This window comes from Podarcis filfolensis, assembly GCF_964270895.1.
Source record: "Podarcis filfolensis genome assembly, chromosome: 7".
NCBI lineage: Eukaryota > Metazoa > Chordata > Lepidosauria > Squamata > Lacertidae > Podarcis > Podarcis filfolensis.
The window spans coordinates 25,000,429-25,023,488 of record NC_139603.1 but is presented as its reverse complement, the minus strand read 5'-3'; the positions used below and the strand labels follow the sequence as shown (position 1 = coordinate 25,023,488).

The 23,060-nt window shown below is 43.9% G+C and overlaps 1 protein-coding gene across 3 annotated transcripts in view; it reads right to left on the bottom strand.

Annotated features, from left to right (window-relative positions):
- The window catches only part of PHLPP1 (PH domain and leucine rich repeat protein phosphatase 1), a 160,151-nt gene that overhangs the window by 73,913 nt on the left and 63,178 nt on the right, over positions 1-23,060 (bottom strand). For all 3 annotated transcript variants that reach the window (XR_014550570.1, XR_014550571.1, XM_083623667.1), the window contains exon 2: positions 2,987-3,183. Coding sequence is in view for 1 of the 3 variants with exons in the window: in XM_083623667.1 (XP_083479793.1) it covers positions 2,987-3,183 (197 nt within the window). In the remaining 2 variants the exon portion in view is untranslated. The remainder of the gene's footprint in view (positions 1-2,986; positions 3,184-23,060) is intronic.

Genomic DNA, 23,060 nt, shown 5'->3' with positions numbered 1-23,060 from the left:
GCCGATAAATCTGTTGCAGAAAAATCTCAATAAAAGGTTTAGTTTGTGTTTTTAAGTGCCTTTACAAGATACAGTAAATACTCCTGAACAGAGCTGTCAACTTACAGATTTGAAAATAAGGGACCAGCAGCCTCGAAAATAAGGGATCAGCAGCCAAAATAAGGGATTTTCCGAACACAGGTATGTTCAACTTCTGAGCCCCTCCGAGCCAAAGGCAGAAAGCCCAGCCAGCAGCCAAACAATGCCTCAAGCGGTGGTTCCCACAGCGCAGCAACCCGGCAAAGGGGATGCAGCAAGGAAAACCACCGTCACCTCTCCGCTGGGAAGCGCTGAGCAAAGGCGAGTCCCCAGGCAACGCGGCCGATTTGATCGGCACAAGGCATGCAAGCTCCACCCCACCCCCAGTCATTCTTAAGACTCCTTATTGGGTGAGCAAGGCAGCCAAGCAACACAGTTGGAGCCTCCCTCCTCCCTGGCCGGCAGGGAGGGAGGGAGAGGAGCTGCTTCCTTTGAAACCCGGGAAATTTAAGGGACATCATCAATAAGGGACAGCAGCGGGACACAGAGCTGGGATAAGGGACTTTCCCACCAAATAAGGGACGGTTGACAGCTATGCTCCTGAAAGAATTCTGACTTTCCCCCTAGTTTCCAAAACTGCATAAAACAGAGCTCTTATCCTCTCTGAAAGCATTTGTTTAAATGAACGAGGCTTCCTGCAAGTAAGAGTTTTCTTCCTACATCTCGTAAGACCAGAACCATTTTTAAAATAATAATAATAATAATAAAAACCTAAATAATTTCCAGGGAAGACTCAAATGCAATGTGTAAATCTTTCCAACTAAAGCAATTTAGATCTACCCATAACTATGAAGGACTGTTTTGACAAATCACAGAGCTCCACACATTGTGAAGTGTCAGGGCACATCTACACGTTTCAAAGAACATGGACTGCCTCCAAAGAACAGCTGTTCCATACAGAGTCTTCCCCTCCACACACCCACAACTCAAGTTGTGCCATGCCATTCTGTACGAGTTTGCACACATTGCTGGTTGCTTCTGGCAGGGAAACACTGTTGTAACAACTAGATTTATTAGACTTGCAGAAAGTTTGAAAGAAACACTAAACACAAGGGTCTGTGAGGGGCAGATTTGTTCTCCTTGGTGGCAGAAAAGGGGGTGGTGAATTCACGTGTTTGTGGATACAAAAAAATCAGATATCTTGGCAGTTCCCTCGCTGCAAGAAGTGAAGTTACAGGGAACCAAGCAGAGGACCTTCTTGGCAGTGGCACCCACCCTGTGGAACGCCCTCCCATCAGATGTCAAACAGAAAAACAATGACACCACTTTTAGAAGACATCTGAAGGCAGTCCTATATCAGGAAACTTTTCATGTACGATGCTCTGTTGCGTTTTTGTATATCCTGTTGGAAGCCACCCAGAGTGGCTGGGCCAACTGAGTCAGATGGATGGAGTACAATCAATCTATTATTATTATTATTATTATTATTATTATTATTATTATTACCACCACCTATATTCTGGACCCAAGTGAAGGTGCTAGTATACAAGAGTTTTTCACAGCTTAAGTCTTCTGTATGTGAAGAAGTGAGTCATACACTTTTGCCAGCCATTACAGATTTAGTTGTGCTTAGGCATTTAGCACACACTTTTGCCGTGAATCAGGCATCGTTGGCCCAGGCTAACCCTCTGGGAGAAGTCAGTGCACTCAGGGTTCATGCTGCCCTTGGTCGTCTGCAGAGTGTACCTGCTTGTTCATATCACCGACGGAGGGTAGATTGTCCCTGAAGAACAGTATGGGACAGGTGTTCCTGTTGCAATCCCATCCATCATGACTTTTGGCCATGCTAACTGGGACTGGTGGGATACAAGCAAAACCTGGAGTCCGCAGGTGCCCCATCCCTGTGTTTCTAAGGAAACACTTAAGCAACTGTATTTCTAGAACGGCACCGGTGTGGATGCTGGGAGCTGTGGTTCTCAATTACCAGTTGCCATCCAATAAGGGTTGTAGTTAGCTAAACCCTGCTTGGCCCTGTATGCCCGAAGGAGCATCTCTACCCCTATCGTTTAGCTCAGACACTGAGATCTAGCTGTGAGGGCCTTCTGGTGGTTCTGCGAGAAGTAAAGTTACAGGGAACTAGAGGGAGGGCCTTCTTGGTAGTGGTGTCTGCCCTGTGGAATGTTCTCTCATCAGATTTCAATGAAATTTATTTCAAGGAAATAAATAACTATACAACATTTAGAAGACATCTGAAGTCAATCCTGTATAGGGAAGTTTTTAATGTTTTATTATGTTTTATATTTGCTGGGAACCGCTCAGAGTGGGTGTGGGGTATTATTAATAATAATAATCCTAGAAAGAATATGCAAGGGTATGTGAGGAGAAGGAAGAAGATGTGGCCAAAAATTAGAAGTTGTTAAGCCAGATGTAGAGAATACAGTGGTACCTCGGGTTACATACGCTTCAGGTTACAGACTCTGCTAACCCAGGGGTCAAAGAGTTGCTTGTTCAGGTCACAGCTCAGGACCCCCCCAAACCTGGAAATCAACTCAAGGATTCTGGGTTGGAAAATAACGGCACTACACATGACGCCAACCCATTAAACATTACATCACTAGGCCGCCGTAAGATCAGAAGGTGCTGTTTCCAAGGCACAATGATGACGCACAGACTTTTAGACAGTATTATGGCAACAAAGCCTCTGCAACGAAGAGTCAGAGACACACAGAAAAGAAATTAAAAATGCAAAATGAACATGGCTTCTTAAAGCAATTCATGTACATAATTTAACAGAACATGAAGAGGAGAAATAGTATAGTGCAACTGAAAATCTCACCACCCCATTCCCATTAGGATCCAAATGGAAATGCTGTGTAGCCAGATCTACGCCCAATGGGAAACTTTTACAGGATCTGGTTAATTATTTCTGGTATACCATATATGCAGAGTAACCGAGTGATTCACTTGCCTTTCCACCGATTAAGGGGAGCACATGCATCTTTCCAGTCTGGCTCTCTTTCACCGATGATACAATTAGGCACGTCCCACAAAGGATAACTTGGCGTCTTGTCCATCTGTTGACCGGCAAATGCATTTTCCCTTTTCGAACATTGTACATTCCTGAGAGCTGAATCCGTTCAGAGTTGCCAATGCTGTGGGGCTTTCCTGAAATGGAAACAGCAAGCAGCTTTTATCAGTAAAAAAAAGGAAGCTTTCCTCTTTCAAACATGGCTCAAAAGGCGCAAGACAGCGAGACAAAATGAAGGCCGTCGTGAGAACCCGCAGGTTCACAGGGCCCTACAGCTTAAAAATACACAGCAGTTTATGGAGCAGCACATTTTGATTTCTACAAACCCAATCCCATGAACAATGTGGGGCGGGCGGGGGGGGGAGGTAATCTATGCACACAAAATAGTCCCGTGAACTCCAGGACTTTGCACAACTGGTTTCTCAATCTGCATGAGAGGATGGATGTCTTGGACCACATCAGAACCCCAGGAGATGGCTCAAAGACTGCAGGGTCAAAGAAGCAGTCCTCTGGCTGTGATGCCTACTGTTATTATTAATTATATTTGTTACCTGCCTTCCACCACAAACTCCCAGGTCTGATAACCCAAGGCCAACCTTGAACGATTTATTGTTTTAGCTGGAAGCTACCTGGACCATATTAAGACACAGGTAGGTAGCCGTGTTGGTCTGGACATAAATCTGACGTCAGAAGCCAGTAGGAGAACACTTCAATCTCCCAGGACATTCAGTACAGGATCTCAAAGCAGCTGTCTTATTACAAAAGAAGTTCAGATATAGACTTGAAAGAGAAGTTGCTGAATTACAACTTATTACTAAACTGAAAACTATGGAGAGACCTTATATGAATAGAGAGATTGGATTCTTGTCTCATTACATATGCTAAAGCTTTTTTTGGTCATCTGCATACCATCCCTTGCTTTTTCCTGTAGGACTAATTACAGTCGTCAACAGATTTACCATACCCATTGAATCAATCACCCATCTCCTACTACCCTTCTGAGAAAAACCCCACCCCACCCTCACACTATATATAAGGGTCTGGTGACTTCTGCTTCAGTGTATCTGAAGAAGTGCGCATGCACACGAAAGCTTATACCCAGAACAAGCTTAGTTGGTCTCTAAGGTACGGGTGGCGATGTGGTCTAAACCACTGAGCCTCTTGTGCTTGCCGATCAGAAGGTTAACGCGGTTCGAATCCCCGCAACAGGGTGAGCTCCTGTTGCTCTGTCCCAGCTCCTGCCAACCTAGCAGTTCGAAAGCACGCCCCAAAAAATTAGATAAATAGGTACCACTCTGGCGGGAAGGTAAACGGCATTTCCATGCGCTGCTCTGGCTTTGGTGGTCTGTTGTGCCAGAAGCGGCTTAGGCATGCTGGCCACATGACCCAGAAAAACTGTCTGCGGACGAACACCGGCTCCCTCGGCCTGTTAAGCGAGATGAGCGCCGCAACCCCAGAGTTGCCTGCAACTTGCTGCCAAACCATCATTAGCAACAGCTACAAAATTAAACATTTTGATGTTTAGAGAGCACCTATACTGCAGGTCTTGTAGGAGTCAACCAGTACAACTTAGAAAAGAAGCACAAGGGCACTAAAAACAAGCACCAGGAGCTTCAACTTCTGCACAATTTTTTCTTTTATAACACAGCATTGTGCACAGAGCACCAGAGGAGTTTCCATATGATGGAATGGCCATCAGCTAAGTTAGAGCAGCAGGACTCGGTCCACATATTGCATTGCCCAAAACACACATTGAGTGTTAAAAGTGGGGCAGCAGTGGGAAAGAGAAAAGGAAAGATGGGCAAATCTTTTATGGAGACCATAGTTTTGCCTTTTCTCGCCATAAAGAAATGAACCCCTTTAAAGTGCCCCAGGACAATACCCTGTGGGGTAAAGACCAAAGGTTGCACACACTAGAATGCAACAGTGATCTGCTTTAATTGCTGTTACAGGATCTGCTGGAGATAAGGGTAAGACGCTATTGATTAACAACAGGAAGCCACCCACAGTGAATAAGTGGATTTTGTTTGGCAAGCAATTTTCACTCGCTGGTGTGGCTTAACATTCACATTCATAGAAGCCTTTGAAGCCTAACAGGTGATGGCTACTTACCTCCCTCCCCCCCCCCCAAATACTGGCAGTACTGATAGGCACAAAGAGATGCAAGCTTTTTGGGTGCATTGTTCACCCTGGCCTAGCAGTTTCCCACTAGCTTACTGTTTAAACTACTATGGGCTGTGTGTCCTCAATATTGCAGGGTTGCATATGTTCAGTTACTAAAGGGAGATAACAGCAACCATTTAATCTCTTCCCCTCCTTCAAAAAATACTAAATAAAACCAAATGCACAAAAAACAAGCAGCATAGGCAGTGAACTCTTTTTTTCCCCTCGGCCAGAAAAACTTGAGAATTGCATGTCCCATTCAAAACCAACATCCTCCACATTTCCTTATTCAAAGGAAAGCAATAACAAGTGGACAGCTCCTACTGTTATTGTTTTTTTCCAGCTTGCAGGCAAAAGTAGAGAGTTAATATCACTCGTTTTGTCTGCACTGAAGTGGTCAGAGCTGGAATACTTTATGCTGCCCAAGTTATAAAGACAGGACAGGAATGTTAGGGGTCTACTTCAGGCAATATATTTTATTTAGAGTGCTATTAAAAGAGGAGCAACTTAATTATTTCTGTTATATGCTTTTAACTAAAGGCACCAAGAGAGCTGTCTTTCCAAGCTGACCTACCCTATTTGGGGTTTTTAAATACACTCATAATTCAAATTATTGATTCTCAAAAGGAAATTGAATATACCCACTCGTGCAGCAACCAGTACCTAATCCCAACAAATCACCCTGCAGTCGTAATTCAGAGTGGGAGGGAGGGGAGAGAGAAGCAGCCAATGCCAGAAACAGTAAAGGAGCAATGACTCACTGAGATTTCTTACTTTCTGATGGTTAAAACAGGGCAGCCATGAAAATGAGTAAGACGTGGCTGACTCATTGTCCAGAGCACAGATGGCGCTAGAAGCAGCGTTCAAAATTTGCCAGGCACTGGGCGCATTTTGCACCAGGCTATCAGTCACTTGCGGGACGCGGGTGGCACTGTGGTCTAAACCACTGAGCCTCTACCAACTGAGCTGACAAAGCATGAGACTGGCATGCGCTAGAGTTCTCCCACTCTACACAACAGAGTATTTATTCCTCACCACAGAACCCCAGGAGATGACTCAAAGACTGCAGGGTCAAAGAAGCAGTCCTCTGGCTGTGATGCCTACTGTTATTATTAATTAGTTACCTGCCTTTCACCACAAACTCCCAGGTCTGATAACCCAAGGCCAACCTTGAACGATTTATTGTTTTAGCTGGAAGCTACCTGGACCATATTAAGACACAGGTATGTAACAGTGTTGGTCTGGACATAAATGGACATAAATCTTACATCAGGAATCACAAGACAGAGAAGCCAGTAGGAGAATACTTCAATCTCCCAGGACATTCAATACAGGATCTCTCAAACATACTCATCACTTGTGGTACAAGATGGCAAGAAACTAATTCACGTGGTGCTAGGGGGAAAGGGGGCTAAAGTTGTACCAGAAATACTGTCTTCCCCTTTATTCCTTTTTTTAACCAGTAGTCTTTCTTTGCATACCACAGCAGCTACTGAACAATGAGGTCTGCCATTACAGTACTTTTAAAGCATCTTCCTCCACAGGTATGCCAACTTTAGATTGTTGTTCTCTCTCACTCACTCACTCTCTCTCTCTCTCTCTCTCTCTCTCTCTCTCTCTCACACACACACACACACACCTCAGGATTCAGGCAGAAGGTTATGTGAAGTTTATAATTTCTTTTCTATTCGCTCCGTTTTGAAATTCAGCAAAGGGTTTGTTCCCAATACCTACACAGAGAGAAAGTGTAATTCATGTTGGCCCTATTGGGTGCTACTTGACTGAAAAGGTGAAGTATTAAGTACTTTAAAAAAAAAGTCACAGAGGCATGGCAAGAAGGCTGATCTAACCCCATGGCCAGAACAAATCCTGGGCAGTCAAGCAGCCAGCACCAGCCCCATTGAATTAATTGAACGGCATATGAGAAAACATTCATGTTCTGGTGGAAATTTGGTTTATTTCAGTGCCACATGCAAAAGTGACCCCAGCTGAATGGGCACTGAAAACTTTTCTACACTGGGTTACCCAACTACAATTCCCATCATTCCTAACCATTGGCTAGGCTGGATATTGCTGAGGGGAGTTGGAAGTTGAAAAACGTTTGGAACTCCTGGAAATGAAAACGTTGGGATTTAAACTCTGCTAATTCGCTAGCAACTAGTGCTTGGTATTGTTACAGAACTGGGGGAGGGTGTTCCTCCTAAACACTAAAATTAATACATGCTAGGATTTGGGGTTATTTGTGATATGAAAGGAGAATACAAGCTACAAAGGAATTCCAAGGTAGCCTGGCCATTAAGAGAGTCATTAACAAGACAATGGAGCTTCTTGCACCAGGTGTGACCAGATTTCAAAGGTTGCCAGGGTAACACCTCTGGGGGAGGGCGAGGGGCTTCTGGGAAGTAGGAGGAAGAAGAGCTGAGATCCATCTTGGAAGAAGACACAAAGAAAGGTTCCCTGTACTGATGTGCGCCATGCTGTAAGATCTGGACTCACTCCATGCAAACTGAAGGTACAAATAGGCGCATATAGCCTATTTCTTAAATCACGACAGTCTCCGCTGTGTCATCTATTTTCCAAAGGGACACCTGTGACCCCATGCGCTCTGGACCCTGCTTGGTGGGGAGAGAGGAGTGAGCCCTGGGCTTTTGTAAAAGTATTAACTGTTGTGCCTTATCTGAAATGAAAGCAAACTCAAATATATCACCTGATTTTTTCCAAAGAGCTGTCTTTTTAGATAATTTATTAAAGCAGTTCTGTGCCTGTCTTGCTCTCTTTTCTTTAAAAAAAAGCTGAACTACAAATAAAAACCAAGTTTTATTGAGACTTCACAGATCAGAGAATTGACACATGGACCGCCTTCATTTTTACATATACACATCCACTTTCACAACTGCCCTTCAGAGATTTTTTCTTCTTCTTCCCTGTTGCACTGTATAGTATACGTCATAATGCAAAAGCAATCTATTTGGTCACAGAAAAACCAAGCTACTGAAAACTGAATTGCTATATGGTGAGAACATGTACAGTTTGGATTCTAAAACATGGTGTGTGCTCTCATAGCAGAAAAATGTCTGCTTGGAAGGGACACTTATACTAAGATATGCTTCACTGGATCACTACATGTATGCATGTTTGTGCATGTGTGCACAAACACAATATATATTCAGCTGCACAGTGTTTTGTTTTGTTTAAGCACTGAGAGTTGTTGCTCGCTATACAAGACAACAAGGGGGGGGGGAAGGTGGCGCTGAGGGTTAAACCACAGAGCCTAGGACTTGCCGATCAGAAGGTCAGCAGTTTGAATCTCCGCGACGGGGTGAGCTCCTGTTGCTCAGTCCCTGCTCCTGCCAACCTAGCAGTTTGAGAGCACATCAAAGTGCAAGTAGATAAATAGGTACCGCTCCAGCGGGAAGGTAAATGGCGTTTCCATGCGCTGCTCTGGTTAGCTAGAAGCGGCTTAGTCATGTTGGCCACATGACCCGGAAGCTGTACGCCAGCTCCCTCGGCCAACAAAGCGAGATGAGCACCGCAACCTCAGAGTTGGCCACGACTGGACCTAACGGTCAGGGGTCCCTTTACTTTTTATACAAGAAACAGAGGGAGAAGCAACTTACTGATGGCAACTAGTCCCCCCCCCCCCGGCATAATCACACAGAGAGAACTGGGTAAACAAGTGAGATGACTTGAATTAAAATAACTTAAATAGCATGAAGATCAAACTCCAAAAGGTGGTATAAGCGCCACGTAAGAGGCTTAATGCAGCTTATGCTCAGATTGATCAAACAGCCATTATGGGCATTAATGGAAGGAAGAAGCAAGCTGGAATGCTAGTCTGCCTTGGCAATCGCAGGGACAGTGTTTACTTTCCCAGGAAGCATAAACAGGACTGTGCAGCTTATGATCCAGAGTCCATCGGACATGGATGAAGTTGTCCTGAAGGTTCCATATACCCCTGGTTTTGCAGCTTTACTGGGGCTGGAAAACAAGTGGATGGCCTCTCACTGGGCAGGCTGCAACATACGGTTGATGGGCTACATCACAAATTGACGGAACCCATATATAGCAGAAAAACACAACATGGGAACCAATAAATCTGCCTTATACCAAAACAGGCCATTGCTCCATCTAGCTCAGTATTGTTTCTGTACCGACTGGCAGGGGGTTGCAGACAGGGGTCCCCTCCCTGGAGATGCCAGGATGGAACCTGGGACCATTTGCATGCAACGCATGTGCTTCATCTCCAAGCCACAGCCCTTCCCCTGACTGCTTAGTCCTGGGAGACCTTCATGGGACATGATCATTTCAGCCACCTCGCAGGACTGAGAAAGGCTGAGCCGAACACTCACAAATGCAAAACTGCTTGCCGAAGAACAGGAAGCAGCACTAGGGTGTAGAAAGCCTGGGTTAAAATCCTCAATTAGCCACATTTATCCTCCTATAAACAGGAGGTGCACTCAGCTGCTCACTTTCTGTTCTCCATCTATAAAAGAGGAAGAACAACCAGGCCTCAAGCACTTCTTATGAGGTGTCACCTAAAATTCTTTAGCTCTATGAAACCCTTGGCCTACCCAAGGACAGCTGTGTGTTTCAGAAGATTCTGGAGCATGTTTTAGGATGCCCAGCTATATTATGTGGCCAGGACTGGTAGTTCCCTTCGGATGATGATGAGGTTTAAGGGTGAACCACAGTAGGGGTGGGTAGAAGGGAGGTTTGGGATCTACTGATAGATCATTTGCAACAGAGAGGCCTAAGGGGTCCCAACTCTTCCATAGCAGCAAAGCTTTGGTGTGGTCTTGTATGTGAAAGGACTGTGAGGTCAGTTCAGTTCTGCTAATATAAACAAATTACTGGGCTCCAAAAGTGTTCAGAGGCACTCGGTACCTTAATGCCATCTGTGTATCTTTAGCACCTGGTACTGGGTGGCAAATTCTTGGGAGTTCTAGCAAAAATGAAATAGATTCAACAAGCCTGGAGTCTGCCCACCCCTGTTCTGTGGAATGCTCTCAATATAACCCTCTGGCTATGCAATTTCAGGGTAAGATCCAGTAGGAATCCCTAAGAAGTTTTCAGGTACTCCAGGAGTTCCCTAGAACGACGAACAAAAGAACTATGCTGGATCAAACGAAATGTCCATTTGCATGGCATCTTGTTTTCACAGCAACCAACTAGATGGACAGTGTTGATAATGATAATAATATCAATAAAATTTTAAATGGAAGATAATAAAATAATAATAATAATGATAATAAAATTTTATTATTTATACCCCGCCCATCTGGCTGGGTTTCCCCAGCCACCCTGGGCGGCTCCCAACAGAATATCAAAAGCATAATAAAACATCAAACATTAAAGGCTTCCCTAAACAGGATTGCCTTCAGAAGTCTTCTAAAAGTCAGAGAGTTCTTTATTTCCTTGACATCTGATGGGAGGGTGTTGCACAGGGCGGGCACCACTACCGAGAAGGCCCTCTGCCTGGTTCCCTGTAACCTCACTTCTCGCAGGGAGGAAACCGCCAGAAGGCCCACAGAGCTGGACCTCAGTGTCCTGGCTGAATGATTGGGGTGGAGACTCTTCCTCCGGTATACTGGGCTGAGGCCGTTTAGGGCTTTAAGGGTCAGCACCAACACTTTGAATTGTGCTCGGAAATGTTCCGGGAGCCAATGTAGGTCTTTCAGGACCAGTGTTATATGGTCTCGGCGGCCGCTGCCAGTCACCAGTCTAGCTGCCTTTGTGAAGCCCCCAGGCAGCACCTAAGCATCAACAGCTTTACAAACACAACAGTAAGGGATTCTCCATCATATCCTGTGAGCTTTAATATTAAGAAATGTTTAAGTTAGGGAGAATGCCACTTACTTATTTTTAAATTTTTAAATGTTTCCTTTACAAAAAGTCTTCCTTCCTTCCTTTAAACATAGCTCATGAGAAAGGGCACTCCACTGTTCTTCACTGTCAAGACCACATCCTCGCATACCCTAATATGTTTTAAGACATTATATGAACACCACATGCAGAACTACGGGCTCATTCGAGCATAAATAACTTTTTGAGATACCTCAGCCCATCCAACAACAGAGTCTTATGCGGGCATTAGCGGAGAGACACAGAGAGAATTCTGAACCTGAGCTGAACTCTACAAATTAGCTCTGGGACTTGGATGGCTGTTCCCGTGAGACATGTCTACAAACAAAGGCAAAGGAAGAAAGGTTTTGCTTTCCCCAGCTTCAGAATAAATAAAAGGCACAACTGACCCCAAAATGAACACAATGAAATGGCTGCATCATCCATCAATGCCATGGGCATTCTAGACGTCTCAGAGCTAAAGTAGCAATTTTTCAATCTTCTCATTAAAAACAAATCCAAAAAGAATTTTTCTGGAGCATTGAATCATAGAATGGTAGACTTGGAAGGGACCCCAAGGGCTAGACCACAACTGTCCCTGGTTGGACTCAACTAGCCAACCAACCTTCTGGTTAACAGCCAAGCACACTGACCCATTGGTGCCACAGATCAAATAATGAACTCTAGAATAACTCTAAATTCAGCTTAAGAGTCTCTCACCATCCAACTCCTAAGCTACTACAGTGGTACCTCCAGTTGCAAACGGGATCCATTCTGGAGCTCCAGTCGGATCCTGAGGTTTCCGCAACCAGGGGGACCGCTTCTGCACATGCATGCGTGGCAGTAGAGCGCACACATGCACCTAGATATTGCACAAAGGAGTAACAGCTGCCTTTCTGAAAGCATTATGTGATGCGTATGTGTGAGCCGACTGACTGTTACATGCTGTGGGCGAAGAAGGAAAGTGTCCCTGACTCTTAAACAACTTCAAAATAGGCTGCTGCATTTTTGCTTTGGGGGCATTTTATACTGCATCACAGTTTTCAGGTTCATTGTATAGTTTTTGTTATTTTTGTAAACCACTTAAGAGACAATTATAATATTTATATATGATATAGCAATATATTAATATATTAAACACACAGCAAGTGTGTGGAGTTCTGCACCTTAACAAGAGGATATCAGGTTCTAATCTATGGTCTACCCAGACAAAATCACAAATCTCCAATGTTTTTGGGGTGGGGTGGGGTGGGGTGGGGGAGTAGAGAACTACTCTGCACATGATTAGCAGTATCCAATCTAAGATTTCAGGTTTACTTAGAACAAACAGCAGGGACTGTTCAGTAGCAAATGCTGGTGTCTGGCGTGTTGCTGTTTTAACTGCTACCACATCAAAACACAACACACCCGACACTCTCCATTTCAAACTCGGTTTCTTGCACGGCAGACATCTGGAACGGATGAAGGAACCACTGGCCTATTCCAGCAGCTTTAACTAGACCTAAAATATTCCCCCTTTGCGTCTCCAACCGTTCTTTAAAAAACTCTCCAAAAGGAAATTCGGTAGGTGAGTGGCAGGACTCCAAATTATGCAAATGCATATCCACATACAAAGGAAAAAAGAAAGGGGGAAGGAAAAAAAAGAGTTCATCATCCGTTGGTCAAAAAGCAAACTTTTGGAAAGTTTTGGAAAGTTGGCTCATCTGGAAAGAATGTCTAGGCTACCAGCGGCTTGCACCAAAGCTTGCAATGTGATTGTTTCCGGTGACATCTCAGCCCTTTCCCTCAAAAACCACCAAATGCTGAGAGTGCACATTTATTTTTGTTAAGTCATGCAAACCAGATCCTTACTTACAGGGCTTCCAACATTTAAGGAAGCCACAAGCTGACTCAAATCCCAGGACGTGTTCCATATGACGCCACTGCAAATACTGGCCAAAGATCTACAGCTCGCCTGTCTGCTCAGCAAAACTGTACTTCTGTGATTATGCAATATCCACATGAAGATTTGACCAAGAACCCCCCCCCCCCCGCACTATTTCATTACTGCTATACTGAGGGATTGCTTAAAAAGTTCAGAGATATGGGAAAAAACCCCGAAATGCCACAAATGCATTGCTTTGCCGCATTGTTCCTGGAGCTGAATTTGAAACACAGAAAACTCTTCCCCGCAGAGCAGCGGAGAGCAACAATGGATTGGTGCCCTTGGCAATGGTGACAGGTGAGGGTTTCACAAGGTTTTTAAAAAGCAAACCTCGTTTGCCAAGCCTTAGGTTCAAAACCAAAACTACAAGATCAGGAAACCTTAAGCGAAACCCCGCCTTAAAATAACTCTGATGCGCATGCATGAGAAGAGATAAATGTGCATGCGCACACATACAACTAAACACTTAAAAAACCCCAAAAACCTAAGATGGCTTTTAGAACGAATAGGACAGGTTTGTGGGGAATTGGTCTATCAACAGAACTCCATAAAAACAGCTGCATTTCTAGTAAAGTCAAGCCTCTTTCTCTGCCACAGAGAGAGAAATTCATGATGGAGAGGTAGAAGGTGGCAAAAGCACGGCTTGGGCCTTCTGCAAAACCCCAGCAAACACTCCTCCCTTTTGCAGGTTCTATGCACACACCTTGGGGAAAAGAGGAGCCAGTGGCAACCACAAATTGCTTGCTTTGTTAAGCCAAGCCAAAATTTGCGGGCCCTTATCTATTAAAAGCTATTAGAGAGGCTAGCCAAACAGAGACCTGGGTCACATCCATAGTCCTTTATCAAGGCATTGAGTTAAAGGCTGTCTTCCATGAAAGGGAACACACATCAGGGGAAATATATCCTACCAGCATTATAAAATCCAACATAGGATATATGTTGGTATGTTGTTACTGTGGACTTCTTGGGATCAGTAGGAACAGACCTGTCATCACAGGCATTTACACACCCAGGCAATTCACTGAATTCAATCAAGTCATCTTGTAATTTGTGTTCCCTGTGACACATTCAGTTTTCAAAATGATGAGCAACCAAGTAGCATGGACGTTTACATTTAATCTTATATAGAAGGCAGACTGTTCCTTCTAGTAGGTATCAGTAATAGCTTCTGGGCATTCCCAGGCACTTAAGTGTCCTTACCTGTGTATCAAGAGCCCAAATGACAACTGCATCCTTGTCTAAGTAAGGTACGACTCCTAAGAGTTCAGGTTATGCTTTCAAATTTAAAGACTCTTAATGCAAATCACTATGCTTTAATTACTATAGCAACCAATTATTATGCAGGCTTGCTCAGGAACTACATGAATTATCAAAAGTTAAAATTGATTTCCCCTCCCTCCACAGGGTTATTTAAAACACCGTAACTGCCAGACTCCCATCCCAAAACACAACAGCATTGACTCCTACTTGCATGCAAGGTAGAGGAGTGGAACAGCAAGCACCAGATCCAGATATCCAAGATTCCTAAGGTCCATCAGAAAGGCAAGCATTTTCATAACTGAATGGAAGCCATGCCCTAGAAGTCTGCTGAACATGCACATGCATGTTCCATTGGGGCAGATGAATTTGTTCCCACCTACGAAGGCATTGCCAGCAACAAGACTGTCTCCTGCCCTTCTGCTTCCATGTCTGTTGCTACCTCCTCTTGATTCAGCCTCTCCCTCTGGCTGGTCAAAAGTCCTCCACCATCCCTGATAGAGAGAAGCCAGCAGATCTGCTCCTTCCTCTGTGACAGCTAGAGTTAATAGAGAAGGATCTCTCTCCTCCCTCTCTCCTCCACCTGGAGTTGCCCCCATCAGCACCTTCTCCTTCCTCCCACTCCCCTTGCATCTGGGGTTGCCAAATCATGCCACCAGATGATGGAGCCAAGGGGCCATGGCAATAACTGATGAAACATACCTTACTCTTGCTGTTCTCCAGGCTCCTTAACAACATCTCAAATGCACCTTTCCCCATCTCCCCTCTTCGAGAGAAAGGGGATCTTTCAGTGTAGGGAAAATGTTTACATTTCCCATGGCTTCATTTGGTGAATGGTAGATAAGCTCTAGAATCATAGAACCATAGAGTTTCAGAGTTGGAAGGGACCCTGAGGATCATCTAATCTCTGGGTATAGGGCGGTATATAAATTCAATAAACAACAACAACAACAATCCAAACCTATGCAATGCAGGAATATGCAGCTATCCCATACGGGGATTGAACCTGCAACCTTAGCATCATCAGCACCACACTCTAACTAACTGAGCTATCCAGTCTGATCCATCTTTAGTTTGCAACGAAGAGCACTGGAAGAGGAGTCTAGGGAATCTAACTGGTGTATTGCACTTTTACTCACAACACACACACAAGCAAGCAAGCCATCAAGCAAGCACATATACCCTCAAGGAGGTGCTACTGCAAGGACAAGAGGACAAGGCTGGACATCTAGCTTGACACAGAAAGGGACTGGGTAGCTGTCAAAATACATTTGTTCAGGCTGCCTTATGCATCTGCTATGGGGAGTGGTTGCCACAGCTGTTTGGATCCGGAGATTCTGAGCGTGGAACAAATGTCACATACTTAACCTTGAAAAATGTCGAAAAGAAACACAAGCACAGAATGCATGCAATCAATATAAGCACAATAACATTTACAGGGTGGTATGCGACCAAGTCATACTCAAGAACTGATCCGATGTACTTAAGCCGGCCACGGCGAACGTAAGTCCGCCAATTTCAAAAGTCAATCCCGAAGATGGCTTTGTCAGCTTGCACCCACAGTGTGCATGTTTCTGGTCGTCATGGAACAACAAAATCCCAAAGAGGTGGAATGAGGATGGCAGCAGAAAGACATCATTGCACTGATATGCTTGTATTCTGCCTCTGGTACAGCTGTCAGATTCAGAGTGGACAAGACTGAATAATCGGGGGTGGGGGGACATGCTTCAGAAAATTAACAGTCCTGTCTGCCTGGCTCATTAGGAATCTTAAATATCCTTTAAAGCACAAACTAGATAATTTATGTTTATTTAAATACTTTAGACAGTACCAAATACCATTCCTGCTGAACCTCTTTAGGTGGAATCTTAGAAGGCTTCTGTGGCATTTGGGTGGAGCTGACATCTGTAATAGGCTCCATGAATTGTTTCTTCAGCCAAGATTTTCCAAAGCAAACTGGGATACGCTTTGCCAAAGCTGAGTTGCAAGACTAAAGGAGAGCCCCACGCAAGGAGCAAAGCTCCACAATGGGCTCGTGCTTGTTGTGTCAATTTAGAACAAGGATTTCAGATGCACTAGTGTTTCTAGAAAATGAAAATATACTCATTATCACCATATTTTTCAAATTTTTAAAGGGCATGGAAGTGCTTAGTTAATGCTCATGTTATTATTAATACACCCGAAAAAGAGTGAGTCATCTGAATAAATCTAAGAACTCCCTGCTGTGTTCTGCTGCTTTCAACCTTGCTTTGAGGAATGGGGACTTCCAGGCTAGAAGCAGAGCTATCTAGGAGTGTGCATTCACTTTATATTCAGAGAAGGAAGACTTAACTAAAATAACAGCCTCTGCCTACGCTAAACAAAGAAATCCCAGGCTGTTCCAGAAATGTCTCTTTGCTGTGTCATTCACAGGCCACGGTGTTGGTCAGAATCATGAGCTCTCCGCCCCCCCCCCCGGAACTTTTAAAAATAGAAAGAAAAATAAACACCTTTTCCATTGTTTCTGTTATTATTATTAATTTGTATGCCGCCTTTCAGGGATGTGGGTGGTGCTGTGGGTTAAACCACAGAGCCTAAGACTTGCCGATCAGAAGGTCGGCGGTTCAATTCCCCACGACGGGGTGAGGTCCCGTTGCTCGGTCCCTGCTCCTGCCAGCCTAGCAGTTTGAAAGCACTTCAAAGTGCAAGTAGATAAATAGGTACCGCTCCGGCGGGAAGGTGAACAGCATTTCCGTGTGCTGCTCTGGTTCGCCAGAAGCGGCTTAGTCATGCTGGCCACATGACCCAGAAGTTGTCTGCAGACGAACGCCGGCTCCCTTGGCCTATAGAGCGAGATGAGCGTGCAACCCCAGAGCCGGCCACGACTAGACCTAATGGTCAGGGGTCCCTTTACCTTTACACCCCCTTTCATCCGATTATCCCAGGGTGGTTAACAAAATACAAAATGAGAACATAAAATACATAATAATAATAAATAACCCCACCTCCCACAAACACATTTAAAAAGCAATATAATCTTAATCAGCCCAACGTCTGGTTGAAGAGAAACGTTTTCACCTGGTGCCTAAAGGTACATAGCGAAGGTGCCAGGTGAGCCTCCTTGGGGAGACCATTCCACAAACTGGAAACTACTGCAGAAAAGGCCAGTTCTCATGTTGCCAGCCTCCGGACCTCTTGTAGAGGAGCCACACAAAGGCGGCCCTCAAATTATGATTGCATGGTCCAGGTAGATTCATATAGAGAGAGGCGGTCCTTGAGGTATGGCAGTCCTGAGCCGTTTAAGCCTTTATAGGTCAAAACCAGCACTTTGAATTTGGCCCAGAAACGAATTGGCCAGTTCACTCACCAGCATAGAATTGCTGGGTGCCTGTGGCAACCAGGTGAGCTTTGGAACACAAGGCGGGCTTTGGAGAGAAAGAGGGCACATAAAATAATTTACCCGCAGTCTCAAGAATCTAAATAACCCACCAAATAGGTCAGTTGTGTGCGCTGAGAAAGTGCAAGGGCTGTGTTGTGGTCTTCAATGTCTTCTGTTGAACTAACAAAACAGGGTTCAGAAGAGAGAGAAAGAGGGGGCCATAGGTTTGTCTCTTCAAATAACTCCAAAGTTCCAAAGCTGGCATTCTCTATATTAAGATCATACCCCAGTAACCCATGATAATACAGTGATGCAAGTCCTGCCATAATATTGAAACATTCCAAATATGCACATTTTTAGTCCAAATTCACCAGTGACCCCTGAAAGAGAAAACACCACTTCCAAATCTTCTGTCCAGGGCATGTGAGTTCCTCAGTGTCACAGTTTGTGTTTTGGACTACAACTCCGATCAGCCCTAGCCAGCACAGATGGCATTTGTAGTCCAAAAGATAAGGATGGCATCAGCTTGAGGAAATCTGGTACACGCCGTTCCACTACAGAACCTCTTTCAAAGGAAACGCTTTCTGTTTCAAAAAAATAATCCAATTCATTTGGATGAAAAGGAACCTCCCTAAGTGTGTTTTCCCCCTCAAGGGGAGAACACTTTTCTTTAAGAAACAGCGCACAAGTTATCTGACTGTGACACAATCCATTTATGTTTCATATTTCTTCATCTCCACCCAGGCAAGAAAAGGAAGGGAGAGGTTAAGGATATGCTCAAGACATATAAACATTTTCAGAAGAATGTCCCTGTGGGCTCCATGTTTAAATTAGGCTACAGTATTAAAATTAGAGAGGAAAGAGAGCTACCAAGCTGCAGATTAAACTTCATGGAGTTATCACAAAAATCAACCACCAAGTAAATCATAAAGACGGCTAGCTATATAAACCAAGTGCAAAGTTTTGGCAAATTTTAATCGAACTGTATCTCTACAACTAAGCAAAACAAAGTTCCCAGCAAATTGCATATAAAAGTCGGCATTCAAAGAATGGGCAGAGCAAATCTGCTAACAGCACATATTTTAACAGGTTTAAATATGATCATGCAGCTAGATCATGTAACAGACCAACTGCAGGGGTACATCCTCTCAAGTTTATTTGGATGCTGGAATATCATCCTGTTTTGGGCTTGCCATGACCAAAACCCTCCTCAACCAAGAAACCCCCCTAAACAATACCACAGCCCAAGAATGTCTTGGGAACCCCAGTATGCTAGGTCATACTAAACTCATTTTGGTTTGAACTCATTTTATTCTACTAACCACACTTTAAATTCAGATTTGAGAGTTCATTGTTTTATGTGACAGTGTTTCATTCTTCCCTCAACACCAAGGCATTCAAGCAGGACCCTGCAACAAAATGTTGCAGTTTTATTTTATTTCCTGCAAAGAGTGCCCTGCTTTGCAATGACAGCCAGTCATTCCTTCCAGATTGGGCATGCTGCTCTTTACTTTTCCCTCCCGATATTCCATTTTTCTTTTCCAAGCGTCACTCTACTTTTTCGACGACTGTTTAGTGGATGACTAAACAGAGTGGAGCCACTCTACTTCAAAGACCATCACACCTCCGGCATGAATCTGCCCGTCCTTCCAGGACATTTTTCGATTACTTTTTTCTGGAGGGGGAGGGAGGGGCTGTTGCTGTTATTGTTATTAATTATTTTGTATCTTTATTTTAGATCTTAAAATTTATGTGGGAAGTCGTGTACTCTTTTGACATTTTTATTGCTTATGATCTACTTTTGTCATGTTTACGATTGTGTGTGTGTGTGTTGCAAGCCACCTTGAGTATGGTTTTAAACTTTGGAAAAGAAGCATACAAAAACACAATACATCAGATATTTAAAACTTCCTGATAGAGAATGCGTTCTGGAATGCACGCTCAGTTTATGTAGGGCAAGAGCAAGGCCTCAAAATTTTTCAAAACTCCTTTGCAACTTTCAGACCAACAGGTTATCACCAGACGCAAGTTTGGGAAATGTTTAAAGGTGTAAAGAGTTTGATGGCTGATTTGACTACCAGATTCCAGACTAAACTGACCAGAAAAAGAATCTAGCTGCTGTTTCTTTATTACCCCTTATTCAAGACAACAGTCAACTTCCTGACAAATGCAAATTGGCAAAACTCTCAAGCCCCACTGGGAAGGGGAGAGGGTAAAACAAAGAGAAAAGCCACAAATACAAGCACGTTGTTTGAAGAGTCTATTTGCATATCTAAACATTTTTTAAAGTACCATATTCTTGGTAAAGAGAAATGAAGTGGCACTGCAGAGAGATTTTCTATAACTGCAAAGAACAATGCAGGCCCTTAATGTAAGCCATCATTTCTGGTCATCACCATTAGAAAGAGAGAGAGAACACAAAGTATATATAGCCAGTAATTAGTAAGGTTGCCTGGAGACCGTTCAAATTAAAAAAACAACAACTGTATAGGAGTGGAGGAGATTTATGAAGTTAAGAGCTACATGTTATAGAATCACAGAGCGGGATAAGGTATTTTTAAAGAGATATGTGGGAAAAGACACTTGCCATTTCAGCTACTTGGACAAGCTCTGATTAAAAGATTTAACTTTACCAGCGTTCCTAAATGCCAAGACAATGCCAAGATGGATGATGATGAATAATAATAATGGGGAGGGGGGAGGCGGCAAAAGATTTGTTTCTTCCTCCTCCTTATCACTGCCACACTATGAAAAGCAGTGGTCAAGAGTGGGGTGGGGCAAGAAATCTCTGTCCTAGGTGCCCACAGGATCTAGCGACCCAGCATGTTAATTGGACACCTGGTATGTTTACTGAATCCAATTTTGCATGTTGTTACAGAAGCATATTGCTAGCTTTTTAAAGTGACAAAGCAGGCCTGATATCAAGGTGGGTTTAAGCATATGACTAAACATGTGAACGGTTAAAATGGGGACAGGGCAACATGTTTTTATACATGCTGTAAGCTGCCCAGAGTGGCTGGGGAAACCCAGCCAGATGGGTGGGGTGTAAATAATGATGATGATGATGATGATGATGATGATTCAGGCATGCACACACAAGCAATTAAAAATTTACTACTCTGCAGATCTTCCTGTGATCAGTGTGAAACACGGAAGTGGTTTTTTAGCAGATTCAACTGAAAATTTCCAAGTAAGCAAAAACCCAGGGTGATGATGACGATGATGATGATGACAATGATGATTTGGGCTATGCACAGGCTCGGGTTGGATCATGGATCCCAAACAAAATTGGACTGTTTCAGGTAGCCCCAGTATGTGACTGGAGTAGGTTGAGGCATCCCGGGGCAAATCTAGGGCTGCCAAATGAGGGACAGACATGGCAGCCTGCACATGCGTCCTTCCGTCCCCACTCCCAACAATATATTGAATTAGGTTTGAAAACCCTGATCAAATTGTGTGCAAGATCCCCAGTTCAGTTCAGGGCCCAGATCAGGGGGGTTACGTCGGTTCTGGGTCAGATTTGCAGGGGTTGGTGGGTGGAATAGATAATGCTAATAAAATAAATAATTTTACTGTTATTACTGAATAACTTGCCACAAGGCTTCTCTGATTTCAGGAAGAGTTTATAAGCTCATTCAATTAAGCGTCCTTTAAAAAAAAAAAAATCGCTCCAGACTGTCCCGCTAAATGCATGAAAATCTTAAGAGCAGTTTGCATGCGAAGGAACATGGGGGGGGGCAGGTTGTGAGTATACTCTCCTCTCCCATCTCCAATTTAATTCTCCATGTGTTTCAGTAAATGCCCAGACGCAGTTGAACTCAACTCCATTTCAGAGTGCAATTTTCCAATGAAACTCTAAGCAGAGTGGAGCCACTCTACTTCAAAGACCATCACACCTCTGGCATGAATCTGCCCGTCCTTCCCAAGGTTTCTGCAACCGGAGGGACCGCTTCTGCACGCACAGTGAAATACTTCCGGGTTTGCCACTTTCGGAACCCAAAGTTTACGTTACCCGAGGGCAATGTATGCCAAGGTCCTACTCTATATGCTTTAAAAGATAATAAATAAATAAATAAAACCTGCCAGAGTGACGAGAAAGGGCAAATAGAAGGGGAAGAAATGGAGGCAGTGAGAGATTTTACTTTCTTGGGCTCCATGATCACTGCAGATGGTGACAGCAGTCAGGAAATTAAAAGACGCCTGCTTCTTGGGAGAAAAGCAATGACAAACCTAGACAGCATCTTAAAAAGCATACACATCACCTTGCCAACAAAGATCTGTATAGTTAAAGCTATGGTTTTCCCAGAAGTGATGTATGGAAGTGAGAGCTGGACCGTAAAAAAGGCTGATCGCCAAAGAATTGATGCTTTTGAATTATGGTGCTGGAGGAGACTCTTGAGAGTCCAATGGACTGCAAGAAGATCAAACCGTTCCATTCTGAAGGAAATCAGCCCTGAGTGCTCACTGGAAGGACAGATCGTGAAGCTGAGGCTCCAATACTTTGGCCACCTCATGAGAAGAGAAGACTCCCAGGAAAAGACCCTGATGTTGGGAAAGATTGAGGGTACAAGGAGAAGGGGACGATAGAGGACGAGATGGTTGGACAGTGTTCTCGAAGCTACCAGCATGAGTTTGACCAAACTGCGGGAGGCAGTGGAAGACAGGAGTGCCTGGCGTGCTCTGGTCCAAGGGGTCACGAAGAGTTGGGCATGACTAAACGACTAAACAACAACAACAAATATTGTATAAAAGCACTTTGTAGAAGGAAAGGAAGGATAACTTAAGACACATTCTCAAGCAACAGACTAAGCCACCATCAGGAGGGCTGGTATTAAACTGAGGTTTGGCCCACACTTTGTTTCATACAATTTATATGTTGCTTGATTGTAAGGGAAACACTCATAGCACTGCAAACAATGGGAGCTCACATGATTAGCTACTAAAAATGCCACCAAACTATGCTAACATGCAGGGTTAACCATTTAAAAATGTAGTGCTAAACCGGACAAAGGGGGAAGGGGGGGGTTGTCAGCTGGAAACCTCCACACAAGTTGAATGTGAAGTGTTCAGTTCTCCTAAGAGGATCTACGGAAGGCCAGGTGACATGATTACAGGATATTGATAATTATGGTGATAGGCTTTTATTGCAAAAACAGTATTAAGGTGCCAGGACAGATTTCTATTTTTTATTTTTAAAATATCATTTCGATTTAGAGAAAGTCAGACTTTACACATCCAGCTTACCTGTTCACTAAAAATATGCATCTTTAAAATAGGTCTTTCAACCCCCACCCCGTGCAGTTCACCCCCCACAACCTTTTTGCTGTGATCCTCATCTGTGTTCTATATATCTACAGTTGACACTCCAAATAATATTTTACAGCCTTCAGCTTCAGAAAGGGCTTTTTTTTTTAATGCCTTGCCTCCAGGCTGCTTGTCCAACTGTTCTGGAACAAAAATAGCCTGCTTTT